The sequence below is a fragment of the Oxyura jamaicensis genome, chromosome 6 (assembly GCF_011077185.1).
Source record: "Oxyura jamaicensis isolate SHBP4307 breed ruddy duck chromosome 6, BPBGC_Ojam_1.0, whole genome shotgun sequence".
NCBI lineage: Eukaryota > Metazoa > Chordata > Aves > Anseriformes > Anatidae > Oxyura > Oxyura jamaicensis.
Window position 1 is genome coordinate 28,918,884 of NC_048898.1, and position 23,591 is coordinate 28,942,474.

General features: G+C 40.5%; 1 protein-coding gene across 2 annotated transcripts in view; it reads right to left on the reverse strand.

The window, feature by feature from the left end:
- The window catches only part of SHTN1 (shootin 1), a 59,351-nt gene that overhangs the window by 21,679 nt on the left and 14,081 nt on the right, over window positions 1-23,591 (reverse strand). For both annotated transcript variants that reach the window (XM_035329884.1, XM_035329883.1), the window contains 7 exons: window positions 22,201-22,261; window positions 17,752-17,846; window positions 15,452-15,620; window positions 12,526-12,623; window positions 11,435-11,516; window positions 9,319-9,413; window positions 279-425 (listed from right to left, as the gene is read on the reverse strand). In XM_035329884.1, the coding sequence (XP_035185775.1) occupies window positions 279-425; window positions 9,319-9,413; window positions 11,435-11,516; window positions 12,526-12,623; window positions 15,452-15,620; window positions 17,752-17,838 (678 nt within the window). In that variant the 5' untranslated portion in view covers window positions 17,839-17,846; window positions 22,201-22,261. The remainder of the gene's footprint in view (window positions 1-278; window positions 426-9,318; window positions 9,414-11,434; window positions 11,517-12,525; window positions 12,624-15,451; window positions 15,621-17,751; window positions 17,847-22,200; window positions 22,262-23,591) is intronic.

Genomic DNA, 23,591 nt, shown 5'->3' on the forward strand with positions numbered 1-23,591 from the left:
TTAATGCTTATAATTAAGCTTGTGCATTAGAGGCATCTAGAAAAAAATACTTCCCAAACGCAAAGCCTTCAGGCTGGAAAAACCTTCAATTGTTATGTCTTACTAGTGGCCCAGAAGGAGGGAATCACAATCTTCTCTGAAGTTTAGACTGTAAACTCTTCCATGGGGCAGGATAGCAAATAATTCTTAACCACAAATCCACGACAATTCATAGCAGTCCTTACATTCAGAAAGCTGACAAAGATTTCTGCATTAGATGAAAAGTAATCTAGTTTTACCTTTTGTTGGTGTTGAAGTCTCTCTTCCTCTAATGTATGGGTTAGCTTAGCATTGTCATCCAAAGCCTTCAAAAGCTGCTGATCAGGAGCAGCATTTTGCAGAAGCAGCTGACTTTGCCTTTTCATCTTGTTTTGTTCAATAAACATCTGCCAAAACAAAACCCACCCCCAAACAAAAACAACAGTTAAGCAAAGTCTAAAGCTATCCTCAGGGGGGGAAAAAAAAAGGCAGCTGGAAAGAAAGCGAAGAAGTTAATGCTGTATTAATATGGTAGGGGTGGAGGGGAATATGGTGAGAAGGAAGGGGAAAGGGAGTCTGAGAATAAAATTTACACGAGCTGAGCTCACACTGAAAGGAACCAGAACAACGCACTGCGGCACCTCTATTACCTGCATGCTGGCAGCGTAAATAATTTAAATACATGTCTGAATTTTGTTTCCTGGAAACGTGAATAATCCAATTCTGGAGCTCTGGAAAGATTAAAAGAACTCGGGGTGAAGGAAGAAATAGCTTGTGAATTCAGAGACGTCTCCTCACACACATCTGCAAGCCTTGGCATAAAGCCCTCTTACCGTACCGTTACCTGGGTGGGTGAATGATGAAGTGTCTTTAGGAGACGAATTTCAGCCCATGTTTGTGTAATCAGTGTGTGTACTTGCTCTTGGAAAAGACATTTCAGATCAATTTCAGCCTTCTACTTCTGATGCTTGTGTTCTTTTCTCTTTACCAGTTTTATTTTTGATGCAGGGAATTGATTCATTAGGGGAAAAAAAAATCCAACATTCTAGAAGCATGACACTGACACACATATCACACCTTTCCCTAGGCTTCACCTGAGAGGTGCAGGGGCTGTCAGTACGTGCAGTTTCCATAAGATCCGATCCTTTCAGTATTTTGGGGAACTTGGAGAGAAAAAAAACAAAACAAAACAAAACACAACTGTTTCCTGACCAAAGAATTACTCAGTGAATTTAATCTGCATCCTGATGTCCCTTTCAGGTAGATGGGTGCCTGACAAGCAACAGGAGTTCCACGTGGCCCTGTTCCTGTTGTTACAGCAGCAACAGGGACTGGGCCATGCTGAGATTGCAGATGAGCGTGCACAGGCCAAAGCATGCCATTAGGGCAGGAGAACAGAGAACAGCCAGAGACTCCCTCGGACTGTAGAAACACTGCTCTAAAATATTAGAAATACAAGAGTTCCATGAGATCTTTCCAGGTTCCCGCACTACTTACTCACAAGCCAAAACTACAGGTACTACACACTGACGGTTTCTCCCTGCCCAGTGATACTGCATTGCCAGGTGATCTTTAAATATAGTCAGATTGTAAAGGAACATCGTCTGATTCAGATCTGTAACTGAGCGCTCTGCCCTGTGGTTTGCACACTTACACTGAGCCTTTCTAGAAAGCAGCTCTCTTTCTAACAGTAGGTACAGCGTGAGAAGGCCCCTGCCTGTGCTGCACTTTTAGCTCACAACGTATCCCGTTTGGCCCTGCATGCCAAGAAAAGTCAGCTGATGTAGACTCAATTGATGTCTATATGCTAATAAAACCAACAGGGAACACTTCACTGGGCAACGTTACCCCTCCTAAATCCTGTTTTCTAACCCCCACTGAAGAACTCAATGCTGTACCAAAGCTGCCAGCTCTCCTGTTAAATCAGACAAAATGTTATTTAACCCTGAAGAAACAGTATCTCTCCACAAGCCACCTTTGTGCAAGCTGGACAGTGTATCTACAGTGAACTTTCAAAGCAACGTGAAAACCTGAGTTTTATTCATTTTATTTATTTATTTTGAACTGGAGAAGTATTTTGAGGCCTTAATTCCAGATTTTTTCCCCATGTTTCTGTCACTAAGACCAGCAGAACACGGTTGCTCCAGCCTGAAGGAGCAGAAACCTAGCAAAACAAAAAGACATCACTACTTCACCAGATGTAGAAAATAAATACTCGCTTTGTTACGTGCTTTTCTAGAAGGAAATTTTAAAAGTTCTTGTGAAGGACTAGGTGAAACCTTTTCATTGGGAAGTTTTCGCAAGAAGTCCTGCATTTTCCATTCACTTTGTAAATTTCTTTCATGATATAGTGAATATGTCCTTGCTTACAATAAATGTGAAAGGGTCTTCACCACCAAAAAAATCCTGACCATTTTTGCTTTTAACTTAATTCTGCAATCAGATATATGGGAGCCGATCTCTAATGAGGAGTCCCATCCATTCCAGGAGTTACTTACACACCTGTAACGTGAAGTACCAGCGCATTCTAAATGGAAAGGACAAAACAGACAAGATGCTCAGAGCAGATAACGCAGAAAGAGAGCTGGTGATGAGCCAACCTTAAGTTTTTAAAAGGTTGCTCTGTGTGTTTGAAATGGGACAAAAAAAGACCCTTCAAATCAATTCTAATTTAAAGTTACAAGAGTCACTTTTTGCTTCAGCATGGTAGAAACCTGGCTGCCTGCACAACCCTGGATATTAATTAAAGCAACTGCTGAAAGGAAAAAAAAAAAAAAAGTACTAACAGGATTATTTAGACCAGGTGGAATTTAACCAATTGATGGATTAGTTCTGACCCTGGCACCTGATAGACAATGACCTGCAGAGTATCCCAAACAAGGCTAGAAACATCAGTCAGTGCTGGGGGAGTCTACTGAAACCGTGACGGCGACTAAAGGCAGATCACAAAGCACTTATACCTATCATCTTCTTTTTAAAAACCTCCAAGTGTTGCACAAACCAGCTGCACATCTTTCCCCGAGTTCACAAACGGAAGCTCTGAAGTGCAGAAAATCTGGGACTTGGCTACGTTCCATCGGCGGGGTTTGCACAAAAAAACGGGGGAGGGAGAACGAGAGGGGGGATGAAATCCTGAAAATAATAAAAGCTCTTCCCTTGACCTCAATGAGGCCACACCTCGTTCTCAGAGCCCTGCTCTAACCGTTACCCACACAACGTTTGCTGCAGCTGGTTTTTGTTTACAGCAGAGTTACCAAAGGAATTCTTCCTCATTAAGAAAAGTTAGAAAGCAACTCTGCTGGTGTCAAGTCCCTGGGAACCGTGATCCTTGTTCAAGTAACATTCCGAGTACAACTGGATGCTTTCCAACTACCGCTTCTCCCAGGAGCAAAATGAGGCCAAAGGAAATGCTTCAATATCCATATGTTGCTACGTTCCTATACATTGTTTGAGTACTCACTGTATGGAATAATATTTTTGGCTTAGCTCCAGCCTGAAAGAGAATAATAATGTCCAAGTACCACAGCACTGCTATAATAACGTAATCATGGGCAGCACAAAGTGAAAGAAAAATCAACAGGAAACATCATCAGCTATAAATACAGTACCAACAGAATCATACAGTCATTTAGGTTGGAAAAGACCTCTAGGATCACCTGGACCAACCTTTAACCTAGCACTGCCAAGACAGATATGAGTCAAAGGCAGAGTCAAACTTTGGAAGCCTCAAATAGGAAAGAGAACAAAATCAGTCAACTGACCAGTTGGTCCTTGTGTCAAATCCCTGGCAGCGCTGCTCCATCCCTCATCAGGAATCAACACATCACCCTCATGGAGTGGTAAAGCACCCATTTACATGTGCCTTAATTTACAGCAGCCAATGCTTTTTGCAATATGATAGCCTGAAGCCTTAGATTCCTGTGTCCAGAAGTGAAGTAAGTGCCCAAGAGAGGAGGGCTCGAGGCACTTGTATCTCCCCAAAGGAAAAGGCTGTTTGCAGGATTTTATGTGATGTGGGAGAAAGAGTGATTGACAGATTATGGCTTGACAGGGCACTACAGGGCTCTAAATTCAGGAGGTACTCTGGTTCACAATATAATTCCAGGTGTGGATTTTAGTTCAGTGGCTAATCAGGAAAAATATATACACACATACTTCATAATTGCTTAACTGTGCTGTATTAGGAGGGACATCTGGGCCTGTAAGCTTCACTGTATATGAATTTTGCAGCAGGAAACAATGGCTAGTGTTTTTTGATGGAAGAGCTGAGAAACAGACATATCTCATTAAAACACATTAAGAAACTCAACCACAGTTTGGACATTGACCTAGAAACGCTCTCTCTGCACTCAGGCTCAATGCTGCATATCAAGCAATGACATTTGCCCAGGAGGAGTTACAAAGCCTTTGTGTTTTAGTGGGTTCATAGGTTTCTGAAGTGCTACTCAGGAGAAAAGCTACACCAAATGGATTCTACAGTTGGGATACAATCCAAAAAAAATTGCTTCAGCACATGCTTAGCGTTCAGTGCGTGTGGCATTACTCTGATCTCAAAGTTTTGTATCTGGTGCTTATCCTCTTGCCTCAGATCTGCTTCTATCTAAGAAGCATCTCAGATCTCTTCTAAGAGACATCACACAAAGACAAGACTGCTCCAATAGCTAACAAAAACAACGTGACGTATGGGAAACCACAGCGGTGCATTTCTAGCAGTGTGCTCTGACCTTCATAGACTGGGATTTTCAGAGGCACTAAAGACTAACACTAGCTTTTCAAACTGCCACAGAAAACTGACCAACTTGATCATGAAACAGGACACAGGTATAAGCAATATGCAGCAATCGGTGGCCTAAAGTCACTCCTCTCTTTCCAGATGCTGTAAAATAGTTTTTGTTAAGACCTGCATCAATGCAAGACGGAATTATCGAGTTTTGCAGCTGAAAAGAAGAGGTCTAATTTACTCAGAATGCGGGAACTGGAGGTAGGTGAGTTAACCCTACTTGTCACCCAGCAGTTGCTTTTCACCAAAGAGGTGTTTGGGTCATGTATTTTAAGTGTACGAAGACGATCCTCATCAGCACTGTGACTTCCTTGAAAACACAGTATTACTGCACAGCCTGCTCCAGAGAAGACGGTTTGTCAAACTACACCACTCTTCCGTTATTCGCTTATGAGCTATAACTGCCCAAGGCCCAAAGTAAGGGAAAGAAAACAAACAAACAAAAAGATTATCTTTCCGTACTTATGTTACTTATTTATTCATCTTCTAATCTCCCATAGTTAACAGTTTTCTTTTTGCCATGGTAGAAGTACAGAAATACATGCTATAGGGCTCACAGTCCTACAGCATTTAGACACCATCTAATATACTCAGAAATAGATCACACACCACATGAAAGAGGAGGAAACCTCTTCACTTTTTTCCCCAATAGAGTAAGTGCCTGAACAGACACAGACACACAAAGAGAGAGAAAGACCAAAGAGAGAGTTTCCTAGAGTGTACATCTGTTACCATTTCACAAGCCTGTTCTTGGGAAAAAGCTTGATGAAACATATTAGTGTTGCATCATGCTTCAAAAGTGGTAACATTCAAGCTTAGGAGAATTCAAGTTCTAACCACTTACCATGTCTCTTAATTATTATTTCCAGTTCAATCAGTTGGACCACAAATTAATCATCTTCAGCAACCAGTTTCTGTCCAACTATTCTTGGTGATACACAGAGCACAGTACTTGTAAGCACAGACTTGCTCTGCGAGTGCTGGGTTTGCTGTATCCTCTCACAGATGCAGCACGTTAATGCACAAGTCCTCACAAATTAACCCAAAAGGTCACAAATGCATCTAATGAAGAGTTGTTTGAGAGCTCATGTCTAGCACAAGTCACTGAGACAACAAAATTCATAGCACACAATCCCTTGAGCAGTGCAGACATCTGTGAAGAAAGACGGTAATTTCTCCTATAAAATAACAGCCACCTTTTATCATAAAGTACTGGAAGATTCAGTCCCAGTAATATGTCAGCTGTGAACTGGTACAGGTAAGGGATAGAGACATTCTCAGGCAAACAAGTGAAATGCAAAGATGTTATTGTGTTATACATAAATACAAACACAGGCGTACGTATAGTCTACTTTTTGCATGCATCCTTACGTGCTGAGAGTTGCAGGGAAGTCAGGGAAAGATGGAACAACGCACGTTACAGACTCACTTTCATTTTTAATCCATCTGGATGACAGCTCCTTTGAATGCAACCTCTCAACCCGCAAAATATGTCACAGATAACCATAAACACTTGGGAAGCCCTTCATTTTTTCTAAGTTGCGTGATTTGAAAAAAGCCTGTGCTAGTCATAGAAGTGAGAGGAACCCTAAAATTTTATCTAACAGCTCAACACTCCATTTCTATTTACCTGAGATGCAGGGAAGAGAAAATACGGACTTACCACTAACTTTGAGAGCACGCTGCCTCTTCTTGGGGAGGTTTCCAAAGGAATTTTAGGTGCAGGGGTTGTCCCCATGCCAGCACACACGACAGTAATAAACCGTTCACTTTACAAAATATTGTTGCAAGGCAGGTTGTATGCTTAATAAACCATTTATGCCAGATTATTTTGTTAAACTCCTGGGATTTTCACATTGCTAAGACTTTCAATTTACATCTTGCACCGTGTTCCACCCCTTTTGGCTTGCTTTGGCTGAATGTATTGTATTTTGCTCATCTTTGTGGAAGAGTGCTTTTCAGGGCTAGCCTCTATATTATTGCGATGGCCTTCAAGATACTCTCTGCCTTCCTTTGTTTGCTTATAAACTGCTCTACAAAGAGCTGAGAGATCTTAAAGTGTCTCTTAAAACATGACACTAGAATTCTAGTTAAGCTTGCCAAGATTCCTGTGTTAACAACCCTGTTTTATTCAGGTAGGTACAGATTTTTCCATGCCCCCGCCCCTTACACACTCTATTTATTTAGTTCTTTTATGCAGATTCCTGTACCTTTCACAATGGATTGTGACTCACTTCAAACCCTCTTTCTTTTTCCTTCCCCCTCTCCACACCACGGCTGACAATATTTACTCAGTTTCTTTAGAACCTCTAAAGAGCATGAATTCTAATGTTTGAAGTTGGATCGTTTTTGATTAATTAAATATATATTATGGTGGTGCCAGCAGCATGACTATAATTAAAGCTGTATTTGATTTTTTTTAAATCAAAAGCTCTGATTTTCAAGTATTCTCTCACTCCCATGTGCACTTGCTCCCTCTCTCTCCCTGTCTTTTCCCCCTGCCTGCACTTGCTCCTGCACACACGCTCACCCTCTGTTCTCTGTCACACCTGTGCTCCCAATTGCTCACATCCTGGGGCAAATCCTCACCTCTTGAAGAAGCACAGGATGGAAAGGGCACCACTTGGGAAAGCCTGAGCCAGCCACTTGCGTGGGCTTCTCCAGCTGCAGCCCAGGAGGCCACAGTGAGAAGCAGGGGGCTGCTCTGAACCCATGGGCCAACACCCCTGGCAGGGAAGGCTTCAGATGCCTGAACCCTGAAAAAGTCAACGTGCCCCCCACCAAACAAGACCCTCTGTAGACATTAAGTGCGTATCCAGGCTGTTGGAGATACCATCAACAAATACAACATGCTAAAACATGCTATTCTACAGACTAGGCCACAGCAGTGTGATAGCACGTGCATCACTCAGGGATCAGTTCCTTTCTCAAAGCACTCAGCACAGGGCGATGCCCTTTGCTCAAAGTTCTTCCTTCCCTCAGCATTGCACGGCTGTGCCTTCCGCACAACTCACACAAAAAATCCAGCAGGATTTTGTATTTTAAATAAACTTTTTATAGGGACAGAGAAAACTGAAGGCTGGTGAAAGAAAGAGAGCAGAAAATCCTCAGCGTAACCCAAACGGCTCCTACTAAGCACATCCCAGCACCGCAGCTCTTCCATCACAGCCGGGACCTCACAGCACGCTGCTTGCTGGGCTCTCACACTGCCTCACCCGAGCAAAAAGTAGGGCTGGCACTGGTACAGCTGCAGGCACGTCCCACCTCTCAGGTCACTAGAGGGACACCATCACTGGGAAGCCAGGCCAACAATCACAAATTTTTAAAGTAATGTGAAACGCTGCCATTTCCCCAAACACAACTGAGCAGCTGCATTGTAGTCACACGCTCCTGTACTTACAAAATAATCCCAAAATCTTTCTGAATTGCACAACACAAAAGGAAAAGAAGTACACAAAGGCAAGACTGCCTGAAGCTCACTGTCCTAACAGCCTCTGGAAGAACTTGGAAGAATGAAAAGCCTCAGCCGAAGAGCTACATTGTCCATCTGCCACAGCAGCAGCCCATATTTTCATATTTCATTTATGAGTATTTCCATATCCATTAATAATGACAAAAACCCAAGATGTACTTGTTCACAAATAACCAGGATTTCTGTGGCATTGTACTTGACAGTTTGCCTGTTGGTTTGTTATTCACATACAAAAAAACCTTAAATATCATCTTTCAAAACGCGTAGCTGTCTGAATATTGCAGTTATGAATCTGAACAAAAGCAACATTCTGGTCCCGGAGTATCAGATAATATTCTTTTATGACTGGAAAACCAGCTTAACTATGCAATTATAAATTACTCGTTTCTGAGAGACGTAAGACCTTTACATACAATCTTCTACTGCCAGTTAATGAACAGAAGCACGTCATTGTTCCCTACTTCAGAAGAAAAAGCAAAGCAACAGTAAGAGATGTAAAATAGATGTTGTAATAATGCATGCTAAATGAACACGCTTAATTCTTAGAAATTTGTTCTCTGAAAATAGCAGTTCTGCAGACACCACAGCCAACAAAAACTGCTAAAAAATAATGCCTGCACAGATCAGTAAGAGTCTTGAAAAAATCCAAATGAATATTTAAACAAAACATTTTGCCTAAAAACTTTTAGTTGCTAATAAACATGTCTACCTTAAATAACTTTACCGAAATTTGCAGGTCTCGTTGTTATTTCTGTAAAAATAGACCAGACCCAATCACAGCATATCTCAACACTGAAATGTTGTGGCTGATTAAGCCCATTATAAACTTAAAGCCTCACTTTAAAAAAGGTAAGAGTACATGGATAATTCTGGAAAGCTTTATAAATCCTGTTGAAATAGTAAATTCATTTCACAGAAGTATGTCTGTTAGTTAAGTGGTACGTGGAAATTCAAAGCCGTCATTTCTATGAGAGCGAGGAAATGAAATCAAGTCAACTATGTTGGTAGTAGGGTTTTGGCCAGAGATCCCTTTTACTTAATTGCTCACCTCTTGGGCAAATGACTCTGCTTTCTTCCGTAGGTTCTTTTCCAGTTCAAAGTTCACATGAAGCTCTTCATATTCCTCTACAGCCAGCACAGACACTGTTCACAAGAATGAAAGAAAATCTGAATTAGAAGCAGAATGGATGACAAACAATCAAATAAGAACGTACTGCTTGATTTATCCAGATAGGCTGTGTTTCCCCAGTACCGTGAATCCTTGAACAAAGACATAACTTAGTTTTACATTTCTACATACAGTCCACACTGCAATATTCATCTGGTTTGTTTTACACCTCACTATACATACACACTACTTTATACCTGTGCATGCACATCTTCATGTACTGGTATTTTAACACTTGAAAAATCTTTTGAATTTTTTTTTTTTGTATAATAGGATGTGATTTTCTTCCCCCTTCTTACGAAGCTTACAGGCTATATATTACCTACTACCATCTTAAAAAAACACAAGAATATTTATAGCTTACAATTGCAAAATGAGAATTAAAAAATATCTATGTTTTTTTTCTGGATAACTCTCACAGAATTACTGTTTCTCATCGCTGCTCTTTGAGATTTAAGAGAAGAATACGTGACAGCTGGGTGTCTAGAATAGTCTACCCAGAAGAGGGAACAGGTTCTCTGTACTAGAAAATCCAGACAGGCATAAAAGTTCACTTTTTCTCCTCTTCCCTCTCCTGTTGTTCCAGGGTCATTGATTCTTATCAGCAAATAGACTGACATATAAATAAGCATCGCTCCATACTGATGAAAACGTTATGAGTCAAGGATCAAGTTCCTTGTTCCAGATATAGGAATAACTACAGGTAGAGAGAACATCATCTGGTGGAGTTCAAGCTCAAATCTCCGGTAACAGACACAAAGTACCACAGATTGTATCTTGCCTCTTTGGGCAAAAGCAATCAAAGTCTTAAGAGAGCCTTGCTCAACCTACCAAGGTATGTTGGAGGCAACTGTTATTTGCCTACCTGGTTTGAGGGAGGTTTGGCATGTCCCTTTGCAAGAGATTTCAAGGGGCCTGAAGAAGAAAGCACTGCAATTTTGCACTGCTTGTATTTAAGCTTTGCTCACAAAAGCAAGCCTCATATGGGTGGCTAAAGCTAACTATGGGACATGCTTCCCCAAACTATTCCAAACACACCTCAGTCCAGGAGATCAAGCATCATTTACAAATTGTCTCATTGACCACTTGCACTTTCCTGGTAAGTTTTTAGTTTGATTTTTTAGCTCTTACTGGCCAAAGACTAGTTTCCAGAGTGATGCCATTAGATTTCTAAAATTTATCCTACATAAGACCCTTGCTTCTTTGGAAGTAAGTGCAACAATTTTTAAAGGTAAGTATAGTACGTGGGACTTCAGACAGTAGGATACACATCCCAGCCCATCTGACTCTCAAAATGATGTTTAAAAGAAACTACCATGCTTAAATTTAAGATAAATTCACCAACTCCAACTGTATGTATGAATTACACAGCTCCAAGACAGCACCACATAGACACAGAATACAGTTGCTATCAAAAAGGTACTTCAGTAACTCACTTCAAGCATACAAAGAAATCTTACTTTATGTTGCCCGCACATTAGGACCTAACCTTGTGTAACTCACCTTTTCTGGATAACAGGCAAACATAAAACAATGGGCTGTTCTTTTTCAGAAAAATAAACATTTCAGTCTTCTGGGAGAGTTATCCAGCAGCAGCCTTGGCAGTTCCCTTTACCCAACAAACCTTTTAGAAACCCTTGGAAAAGTTTTGAGAGCTCTTTATTTTTCTCCCTGGGTAAGCAGGTAGAACACAACTGCAGAGGAACAATTTCAGGCAGCGGGAATGTGTCTGCCCTATTCTGCTGTTTCTGCTACAGAGCAAAAAGTCTTCCTATTCTCCCATTCAACCTGCTATTTGTACTGGCACATTTTCCTGGAGTAGAGACAGTCTAGAATAGTCCACGTGTTTACCCACTGCCTACAGCAATGAGACCAAGTGTCAGATCTGGACTGTAGTCACTGTTCTGCAACATGTTCTTTGAACTAAAACATAAAAATTCTGATACATCCCTTGCAGAATATTCAAACATTTGGAAAACCTGCTGAGACCACACACCTCTGTTACATTTTTCCAACAGTTTTTGCTGCTTGTTAACTTCTGTTGTCAAAACAGCCTTCTCTTCTTTCACTTTATTCACCTAGAAAATTATAAAGAACAAATTAAAAAATAATTTTAATTAGTGGCATAAGGCATATAACACATTACACAATGCAAGCAACATTTCACTTTCAGTAATTTTGTTTCTTAGGTTTGGCTTGATGTTATTTTCCTGTGGGATAGGAAGAATTTTCACCCTAATTTACAGATCCCTATCACAGACAGCATGAAAAGGTTATGAACCAATCCTTCATGCAGCGCTCCTATGGCCCATTCCCACAGCACGTACCAGCCACAGCTACAAATGTAAAATCTTTTGAACCTTTCAGGATGAGGCACCATAGCACCTGGTTAAAAAGTTACTAGCTTGCCCTTGACTGCTTGCCTTTAATATAGACAGGCTGCTGGATTTTTTTTCCCTTCCCTGGGAAAGGAAGGTTCATTGTTCAAGAGCTGTCAGCTGTCTCTTTCTGAATCCAAGTGTTGCACAGACAGGAAGAACCACTAAGTCCTGATTTGCATCAGTACATGGCTTATCCAGTTTTCAAGAAGGAAAGAAACTGCTGGCTCAAAAAGCCAATTTGCTGGTCTAATTGCCATGACAGGACACTGCCAATGGCCAAACTCGAGGATATGCTCAATGAAGTAGCAACAGTGATTAAACCGGGAAATCTCCAAAAATATTTCTTGCATTTGCAGAGGTTTAAGGGAAAAAAAAAGTACTGCAGGCTGACGGGTGAGAGGATGTCAGGAAGGGGAGATAAGGAAAGATATTAGGAGATAAGGAAAGATAAGGAAGGGGAGATAATGAAAATATTAGAACAGATTATGAAGAATCATCTGCCAGCAACAGCCTAAGATTGGGCTCTGACACAGAAGACCCCTTCTGGATGTGTGCCCTAAGTGGTACCTCCTATGGGCAGGCTGGCAGGACTTTCGATTAGATAGTATTCAATTAACTTCACAACTGAGTGTTTTTAGCAAAATGAGATACAAAAAGTACCAACTACACGCTAACGTGGTCTCGCCTTCCATGGTACAATACATACTTCTTCAATTACTTCTACAAGTTTGCACCTCAGGTTTTCCAGTTCAATGGCTAAGGTCTTCTTTTCCTCATGAACAGATATGATTTGATCTCGCAGCTCTGCAGTTTGAGGAAGGAAATGAAAAATATATTTTTATTTTATTCTTGGAAGAAAACAACAAAAGAAACATCAGAGCAGTGCAAGTACAATCAAGTACAAAACAACTGTATGCAAAGCATCAGATGCATTCAAGGTGCATCCTCAATAATTTAGGAACTTCACAGAAGTGTCAAGTAACAGATCCATCATCGGGCTCCAGTTTCAGATTTACTCTGTTGAGGTAGTGTGCCTTGTTCAGCACTGCCATCTTCATTTGCATGCTGAATGATTCATTATAATGGCGCCAATCCTGCCACCACGGAGTGTCCTCAGCCCTACTCAGGAGACTGTCACATCACAGAGACTCTGGTACTCAGGTAGCAGAAAGCAATTTTTAATAGGCATCCTTTAAAACAAAATAATGTACTTCAGTTCTTTTGGGATCATGAGTTCTCGTCACAAGGGAAATAAACAAAACAACAGGCAGTTAATACTTGGGAGGTTTCCACTGAAGAAATTGTCCTGAACAGCTGCCAATTTTTAGTCTTTGTAACATGTGAACAGAGTCAGAATGTAACCTTTACTGATGGAAGAGCTAATGCTTGTAATTTTCCCCTCAGAATTTTTGTTCCTTAATTATCAAAATATGAAATAAATTAAATTCACAATGGAATAAAGCATTTGATTATAATCACTTCTTAACGGGAGATCAGTTTGCATACATAATATATCGAGGTTTAGGTTAACAGAAAAACACCACAAAATATAAATTTATTGATATATATTAGCTTTCAGTAAGTGCTCTCATTCCCCACCTGCTTCCAGTATTTCATAGCACTGCTGTTCATTGAATACCAGCCACCAGATAAGAAAATTGTTGCTAATCAACTGCAGATGATGACAACAAACTGGATGTCATTTTGTTTGGTTTCAGATCTCCAAAATGACAATTCCTCCTTCCCTCCCCTCCCAGTTCAGGAGCTTCAGATTTGTTTTCCTCTCAATTAATGGCACAGGCATTGTAAAGAAAAGAAAAATTCTTGTTTTCCCAGAAGATTCTTGAACCAAATCTTCTGTTTCATGGATGCGTGCTTTCCAGTGAAATTAATAGAAAAAAGATTCTGAAATTTATGGTGACTGGGTTACGTTACGTCAGTTACGCTACAGGACATCTATCAACCTCAACATAGAGAGAAGGAAGCATATTCATACCAACTTGGGCAACACCTGAGAGCATCAAGGGGAGATGTGAAAACACCTCTTTCATTGCACGTGATCTTACACTTTGCAGGTAATCCAAGATGCTACCAGATTTTTCCCTCAAGAATAATGCCATGCAGTTTGGCTTAGTCTGGGGACAGATTCCTGATACTGTTTTTTGGTACATGTCAGATCACTCTACAACCATACACACACCCACTTTTCTCCAGGCACAGGAACAGAGTATTTTTTCCTCTAGCAAATGGGATGTCAATGCTTTTAAAATAGTCAGCACTTGTAAAAGTAAGGCCATTAACATTTAATAATAGTGCCAGAGAAAGGAGCAGAAGTCAAGATTTCTAAATCCTTTGCAACTCCTGCCACATTTTGTTCTTTAATGAATTCTTCAGCAAGGCACAGACCATATACAGCAGAGCATTTCTTCAAATGTTTTACTCATTTGGCCCTGCTACCCTTCCTAACAACGTTGTCCTTTGACCTGCAGCCAGAATCTCTGCCCCTTCTAACAGTATCCTTGACATCTTTCTCCATTAAAAGACAGGAGGAACTCCAGAATCTTATTTGAGATTCAGAGGGGCTGCGTGATGTGGATCACACCATTCTCTGCCTCCTCTCCTAGATCTGCAGCACATAAACTTGTTTATTATAAAAGGGCATAAAAGGGTATATGACATCTTATTTCTTGGGTGTTTTGCGGGGTTTATTGCTTTAGGTTTTTTAAACATTTTTAAAATACTAGTGTGTTTTTTTTTTTCCAGTGATACTTTGTACTGTTTCACTGAGGCTACAACATTCAAACAGACAACAATTAACAAGGTCAGGTTGAGTTCAAGACAGTTGTGTTTGCACAGTGGTTGCTACTGTAACTTATTATCAAAAAAAATGAATGTTTTTGCTTGTTTAAGTGAACCATTTAATCTCTCTCTGTATCAGAATGAAGAATGTGGGCATTCTCCTTTTCTGGACACTGTGATATAGGAAAATATATACAAAATCACAATAACTTCACCAGGGGGTTAGACTGGAAAGAAAGGAAAAATTTCTATTAACAAAACACAAATAGCCTATCAAAACGAAACCAGAAATTTCTTCATATGGCACAGACTTCTCATAGCAGTGTACTTCCACGTTCCCAAGCTTTGCTGTTTCCCCTGGTACAAAAGTCCCTTTTTAATTTGCTTGTTTGGCAGGAACTCTGGAATATGAACAAAGTTTGTGTATACAAAGGTACACAATGGCAATAGCAATGGAGAGTCCTGCTTTACAACCTCTGAAATAGTGACACTGCAATTGAAGTAAATACCGAGGTGACCTTGTCGTTCTGCTTACCTTTCACTTCATTAAGGACCTAAAGAAACGTTTCTTTTACCATCTCAGTAAGGTTGAGCTCTCTTGGCTGTGTAGATCCCATTTTTGTGCAATTTACTTAGCAGGACATATATCCATCATATACATTATATAGCATCTCTACAGGCCTACCATGTCCTTATGGTCCTCCCTGGAAACCCCGTGATGAGCACTCTGAGAAGCCTGACACAGAGCCAGATGGATCTCTAGTCTCAGGCCAACACAGCCATCCTTTAGAGCACTCCTGCTCTGGTGTTTTAGGCTCAGCAACAACGCTTACCTTTTATTTGCTGTTGACAATGCACGGAATTGCATGATCCAGAGTTAGCTTCTGTATCTGGGGCTGGATCTTCCTCATCGATGTTAATCTCTTCAGTGATAATTTCTGGGCCCAGTTTTGCCATATAAAGCATGCTAATTCTTTTCAAGGTCTTGTTTTCTTTGTTCAGCTGAAAGTGCAAACAGTAAGAAGCTAGTTAGTCTACCTTTATGCTGCTGTGCAAGGAAAAAAATAGCCTTTTCACTCTTATTTGAAATTGCTAGCAAACCAAGAGCAAGACAAAGCAACATTAGCTTAAATATCCCATTCAACATTAAAATGGTCTAAAGATGGGAAACTTCCCCTTTCTTCTCTGAAAAGGTTTGAATTCAACATGATACTTCAACTATGCCCTTCTTCCATCAGGGAAGACATATTCCTCTCTGGTACTTTTGACTAATAAGTACCCTGTGTAGATTTAAATCAAATCAGCTATCAAGTTTATTTAATTCTGTGCTGCCTTTTTGATAGCTGCTTCAGCTCCGAACCCTTCAGCATGTACCAATATCAACAAGAGCCCTAACTGAATGACCTGAACAAAGGGACTGTGCTCCTGAAAGCTCGTCTGATTTTGCCAGCTGTATCAATTGGTCACAGAAAATCAGTTATTTTGCCTATGAAATACAAATAACACACACCACAATTATACTTCCAATGTGGACAAAATTACTATAAAATTATTTCAAATTATTTTCAATTCTCAGGAGTTACTAACGTAAAGTCAAAATATGTAAAATGAAAGCTATACCACGCACCAATTCTTTCTGTGTCAGACCACAAGCCAGAAACCACTCCGGAGTGGATGCTTAAACACATGCCTGGTTGGTGGTTGATACAGAAGAGGTTTTATAATGCATCTCCATCTGGACCAAAGCACCAGGAAAAAATGAACAATGGGGACTGCTGCAAACGTTCACTCCCCAAATTTCTTTCGCTGCTCTGCCTCTAGACACCCCACGTCTCAGCAGGCTCAGCATAATCTCAGGAGTGGTGAGGTGGATGTTGGGGTGCCTGCCCACCACCAGCCAAGCATTATCTGCATTCACCTCTAAGAATGAGGTTCAATTTTCCACTAATGACATACAACACAGCCAGGTCAACGTGTACTTGTGTGCTTCACAAGTCCAACTTTTGCATTGAAATAAACCACATACTGAACAATTAGGCTTACCCTGAACTCTTGCCTGAGCAATCATCTTTGATTCTTTCCTCAGCCCCCTCACTACAGGAGGCTCACTCAAGAACTTCACCTCATTCCCAAAGAACAAAACCGAGCAAGTGGGCAGGATGGTGCGGGGAACCTCACATGGTTTATGGCAACAAATCCACTTTGGCAAAGCACCCCTAGGGGATAAAGCTAGTCTTGGAACTGCCCCTGGACCTCCATTACAGAAAAAGTGCAGAGAAGAAGAAAAGTTACATAAATACATTCATTTTCTTACTTAGATGCTGATTGTCTATCTTATGAATTCTAATATAGTGTCATTATGCAAACAATTAAGTAAATACCTCCAGAAAGTACATTGCTAATGCATCTAAATTAAAGTGATTTCTTGCTGGTGTGATTTTTACCATATCTAAAGATGTACTTTGGGCAGGGGATGGGGAGTGGGGGGAGGGAGAAGGCAGTCAGCATTGCTAATGAAATTTGGTTCAAAATTGCTGTAATCCATTTTCTGATGAAGTGGCTCAGATGCATTTTACACAACCAAAAATATATAACACAGAGATAAAAACATTCTTTAATAATAATGCACTTCTGATGAGATGGAATATAGAAAATTACACACTTGCTAAATTCATCAGACTAGACGCAATCAACAGAGCAGCGGAGGTCACCTTTCCCCTGCCCTTGCTTTGCTTTCATAAACAATCACCTGAAATGTAATGCAGTGGTTGACTTTTTCCATTTGATTTAGACACTGAAATGCTCATTATTGTTTTATATCTCACACAGGACAGTTCTAAAAGTTGTTTTCCATTTAACCTAAATGCATATAAAAACTAGATATCAACAAGATGGTCCATGACTTACTGTTCCAAAACAGAAACTAAATTAAAATGGGTATTTTTCCTCCCCCCAAGGGCAGGAACTGTATTTTGCATCTCCCATATGGCTTACAGTTTTTGCCACTTCAAAACAATTTCACAGATCTACAAGATTATGCAAAAATATATATGGGACATGCACGCAATATCAAGTTTTAACACAAGAAAAGAAAAAAGGAAATCAGGTTAAACGGAATCACTGTAGTTCTCACCTTAGAAGCCAAAGCCTCAGCACTTTCACGGCACGTCTTCTCAATTTCAAGATGATTCTGAATACAGTTTACTTCCTCAATAACCATGTGAGAAACTAGGAGGAGAATTTAAGAATTAGTCAGTGTTTTCCTGCATTTGACACATGCATCCCATGATCAGAAATATTACATCTTTTTCTCTTAACCTTCTATGTAAAAATTTTGAACACTGGGAAGTACATAATAATTAGAACATCTGTACAGTTAGAAATTGCTTTGAACACTGAATATTTGGATGATTGCTTTAAGCAACTCTCTGAAGCCATGCCTGCAGCCTTAAGAGAGGGAACTGAACAAAAACTTAAGGAAGTAGAAGGCCAGCAGAAGCCTCCCTGACCATCTTCATTTATTTTATTAACACTTGAAAAATTGTAGTACTTGGGGAAGTACTACTAAGTGGAGTCATATCATTAGGATTGCTCCTTAAGATTGCCATAGTAATTCTCCTGAACATTTGGCATGGATACAACTTTTAAAATATTGATGTTCTGATCTTCAGAAACAGCAAGATTAACTCAGTTGTTAGAAGGATGATATTCTCACCTTCCAGTCCTCGGGTTTAAATAGTATTTTAAACATCATCACAGTTGCTGAACACAAGGTAGAAGAAAAGCTGCAGGATGGATGCACAGCACTGGCCTAAGGCTTACTAGGAAATAGAGAAAGGAGTGACTGAAGCCTCTGTAGTTGTGATGTCTCATGCAACATGTGCTCCAAAGAATCAAATTAAATGACTAGCTCAGCCCTGCTCCTTCCCCTCTTTCTGCCCTATCAGGTTTGAAGCTGGCTGTAGTAGCTGGGGTACGCCCTGATGGACGCAATACTGATGGAAATTCAACACTGCTCACACTGTATGACTTTTGACAACTTCAGCTGACAACCCAACTTGCATATTATTGTGTAGCCGTGGTGTCTCAATTGCTTATTGAAGGTCTCTTTGCACTTAAGTGTGCACTGAAGTGAGCGCTGTGGTCTCACACCCTGCCTTCACCATCCTACAGGATGAACTTGACCATGAAGTTATAGAACAAAGCTTATTTAGTAACGTAGGAGAACGATGCAAGTTAGAGCAATTTTAAAAGCACAAGTGCATTTTTGCTCGCGATTCTCCTCAATTTTCAGCAATAAGGTACTTATTCAGGTACTTAACTAGCGTTGAAAGTCTTTTAAGTGACAAAGTTTCAAGTTGCACAGGGATTCTGAGGCAAAGCAGGAAACCAAATTTCCCCTTTCTTACGCTAGCTGGACTCTAATTCTGCAAGGCACTTCATGGCTGGTTCCTTTCAGCCCAGTGTCAGGAGTTCAGTAAGCAGAAAGGACCATTCGCAGCTTACCACTTTGGAAGAGGAACAAGGCTGGCAGAACACAATGGGAATAAGGAGGACTTTCTCTAGTATTTCCTTCCATTTTCATGGACATAAGGTTTAAAAACCAACCATTTCATACCACTGGATAATATGTGCCTTTTGCCCTCTTCTAAGACTTTTGCCTAAGAAGTGAAGAGGGATACTTAAGCCCCCTCTGATATCCAGAGTAGTCATCTTAATGACTACAAAATGGGCCTTTCGAATAGGAAAATGCAGGCTGTTGACAAGGTTTATTTATGCAGCTTTATTGATACTTAGCCAACATTAACTAATATCATAGTCAAGGACACAGGAAACCAGCAATACATGGGAGTTTGCTATGAAATCGGGAGCTGCATGCAAGAAATAAGGTATATAATATATAAGCAGTTTTCATGGTATTCCTTAGATTGTTTGATCCAAAGGCCTGGGGCTCAAAAAACAGAGCTCCTCTCAAGTGCTGTCTGCTAACTCCCCTTTAGAGCAGGAAAAAAAATAAAGCAGGGGAGAACTGAGAAATCTTGGTCCACAATCTGTATTCGCAAAGTCTGCTAAGAGCAGAACCACCCCACCTTTCTTTGGTTGTCTTGGATTTTCATTTTTTTCTGACTTTAGAGAAGTTATGTGCTCCGAACATGCCATAAACAATGCTACGTTTAATCTGGAAGAGGAAAAGCTTCAGGTAACACATACACATCCATATTGGTTCTGTTTTCATTCCACCTAGCTCTAGGAATTTGGAGCAATGAAATGCTTCAGTCGGGATGAGGGACCAGCGGAGATACAGCACTGCTCCCATTTCACAGACAGGAACCGAACGCCGTTAAGCAAAGCCAGCTAAAGTTGGGAAGCAAGGATCGGGCGCGCATGGTAGAACTAGAGATTACTCTTGGTTCATTTAAGCTTAATTAACCTGCAATTATGATTAACTCAGGGGAAAAAAATCTTTCAAAATTAAATACAAAAATATATTATTTCCTAAGTCTGTCCAAAGTTCTTATTATGTCAATATTAAAATTCATAAAGCAGCACTAAGTGGCCTGAAACATCTCTAACCTTGACAGTTTTTTTCAGGGGTAATAATAATCCGCAGCAAATGCAGGCCAACCAAAAACCACTTAACTAATTAGTAGTTGCAGTCACCGAGAAAACATGAATCAACACTGTTATTACAAGTGGCACATTTGAGTGGCATCTAATTATGACTTGATGAGCACGATACTTGCATTATCAACATTACTACTGCATCCCATCAGGGACTAAAAGCCGCTGATGGCATTGACTGCGAGAAACTCCCACTCAATGGTACTGCAGCACCCAACAATCTCCTTGGCAGGGGCACCCTCACTAAATGACATGTTAAGCGTAATTACTGGTAGACATTGTAAATAAACAGGATTGGAAGTGAAAATTGTACCAAGTGCATAAGACACAATCTGACACATTGGAAGTGGCAGCCTTAATTGAGAGTTTCTTTGACTGCTCAAGATCATTTCAACTGCATTTCTCGGAGGACAGTGATTATAACTGTGGAGACAGACGGCATAATGGTATCAGCACTGCTGACAGAGCAGTGAATTAAATTGTATCTGCTGTTGTGTGAAAGCCTTGATGAGAGGTACAGATCCTTAGTGGTCTTATCATTATAACACAATGGTCATGTTGTCATCAACCTTGCTGGCTCCAATTGAAAAGAAATGATTGTGTGTTGAAGCTTTCCCCCCCACCACCACCTTCTATCTCTTGTGCTCAATAGAACCAATTTTCAGAGAGCTATGAAATCACGCAATAGGGCCTAAAATGCAGCTGCTTGGCATACAAACGGGGCCCCATTAAACTGGAATCACACACAATATGTGTTTATGCCAGGAGAACAAATAGAAGCTGAGTACAGGCCAAGTTTATTCACAGACACAAAGCCGATGTAGCTCTTCATCAATATAATTGCCTTTTATATTGTCGTTCAAATAATGGGCTCTATTATTGCCTTAAAATCCTAATATTCCTGGCATTTTATCACTATGTTTACAAGGTATGTCCTTTAAAAGTGTGAAAGGAAGATAAAAGAAACCTATAAAATTTTACAACATCAAATATTACTTCAAATTTTAAGTCTTAACTACTTGACATTTTCTGCCACGCTCTGGTATTCCTTGTATCATAACAAAAACAAAACAGGCTGCAATTTTTTCCAGAGGAATTAGACTTCTTAGAGAACATTCTTGCCTCACAGAATAGTTATCTAAGATCATTTAAGGCAGTAGACGATTCCTGTTGATCTTACACTATTTTCCATAATCGTATCATATGAACAATTATAAAATGGAAGTGAGCAAATTCCTCTATTAACACACACAAAAGTATAGACCATGTGATTTCCTTATCCTGCATTAACTTCATCCGCATTTCTAATGCTTCATCGTGCAGTTCACCGTACTGGCACAAACCAGACATAACAGACCACAATCCTATTGTAATTGTCTCTTCTAAGGAGCTATTCCACTAGAATACTTCCACTCCCATTAGATGTGCTTTGTTGCTTCCAGACACCGTACGGTTTCAATAGAACCATTACCATAAAAGTGTAAAACTGAGTATTGACGTTCTCACAGCCCAGACAAGACAGAACTTGCCCGAAAAGTTATCAAGGGACATCAGTGCAGCCTAAAAACCTTTAATGGTATGCCTATGCTTAAAGTAATTTTTCTCCGTCTTCATGATAAAAATGTTATTATTAGCAGCAGCAGTAGTTGCAGCAGTAGGGTCAATCCAAGCACATGTTATTCCCAAAGTCACTTGCAGAACCCTGGTGAGATAGAGCCACATTTGTACCACTGTGTTTTCACCCACCACTCTGCACCTTACGAATGGCGACCTGCGTCAACCTCTAAGTGCTGTGACACTAGTCAATCTGATGATGATCAAAGTCTTACCAGATTAACTGCTTTAAACAAGGCTTTGGAGGAGAAACAGCAAGTAGACCTCGCTCTCGGCATTCTTAATGCTGCTTTAAAGTATGCAGAGTTGTATTCGTAACTCTATGTTAACAAACTAATCGACTTACTTTTCTGGAACTCCTCCAGTTTCTTGACAGCCTCATCTCGTTCTTGCTTGATTTTGTCACACTAGGAAAAGAGAAACTAAAGTGAAACACTGATCCCAGTTATTTTAATTAGCAGTCAGCCACAACATGCGAAAATCAACAAAGATCAGCTGCAGAACAATAATGTACAGAAACCTATCAAAGTATCATTTATTTTTCTTTTCAGTCATATAGGACTGGTGGGAGCTCTAAATTAAAAAGTTGTTACTCAGAGTATTTCTCAACAAAAATAACAAGTTATACTTGATTTTAGGCTCCAGTTCCAAGCTACTCTGGAAATATTTTAGAAAAGCCACATTTATCCCAGACTGGTATAAACAGTCGTCCATGTACCACACAACAGAAAAAGTATTATGTGCATGTCATGAATATGCTTTAAGTCTAGTTTCTTTAACACAAATAGATTTAGACAATACTGTACATTTCCATACCTACCATGTGCAAAAAAATACCCCCAGACCAATAACAGGGACATCCCTCTCAGTTTCCTAACACTGTGAGCAGAGTAACCCTTGAAAAGGGAAGGATACTCTTTTTCATACCTTGATGATTTCTCACCACCTCAGTTTTATTAATTTTCAGGGTAATGCTAACACTACATAGGGTTGCAGCCACTGATCTTATGACAAAAAGGTTTCTTCAAGGAAGAGAACAGACATTAAATATACTTTTCTAATAAAACCCCACTTATAAGCAATTGAAAGGTTCCAGAGAAGTGAGTAAACTTCACAAGAGCCACAGTCAGCGATTAACCACACTGTGAAAACCCCATGACCCAAGGGGAAGTATGACTGGCACATAACGAGTTTCACGCTCATGGTGCGCCGGGCATTCTTCCTCACATGCGGCTGTGCATGTTCAAGATCAGAAATTAACTTCTGGAAGAGGTCTGTGTGACTGAGTTCCTTACAGCGCAACTACTCCTGCAATTACGAGGATTCAAATCACTGGAACAGAATTGGGAAAAGAAGAAAGCTGAAATGATTTTGCTCGATTTTCAGTTTTTCCACATGAGGACCCACTTTGAGCTGGCTGGGAAAGGAGCCTGCTGTTAAGTAACAAGAAGGGAGACAGCACGATTCAAGGGCAGCCAAATTCAAGACAGCCCTCCTATCAGCCCCAAGGAACTTTGGATGAGGCCCAAAGAAGGATCAGGGGGAGGATGCCAGCGGTGTCACCACAGTAGTAACCTCCACGCCGGCAGTGGAAGCTGCAGCCGACGGCTGTCTGGGAGCAGCAGGAGCTGCCCTCTAAAGCAAGCTCTCCTCTCATGGCACTGAGGTGATGAGACGAGGGACAGCGCCTGAGCAGGAGGGAAGGGCTGTGAAACAAGGAAGAGGTGCGGAAGGAGC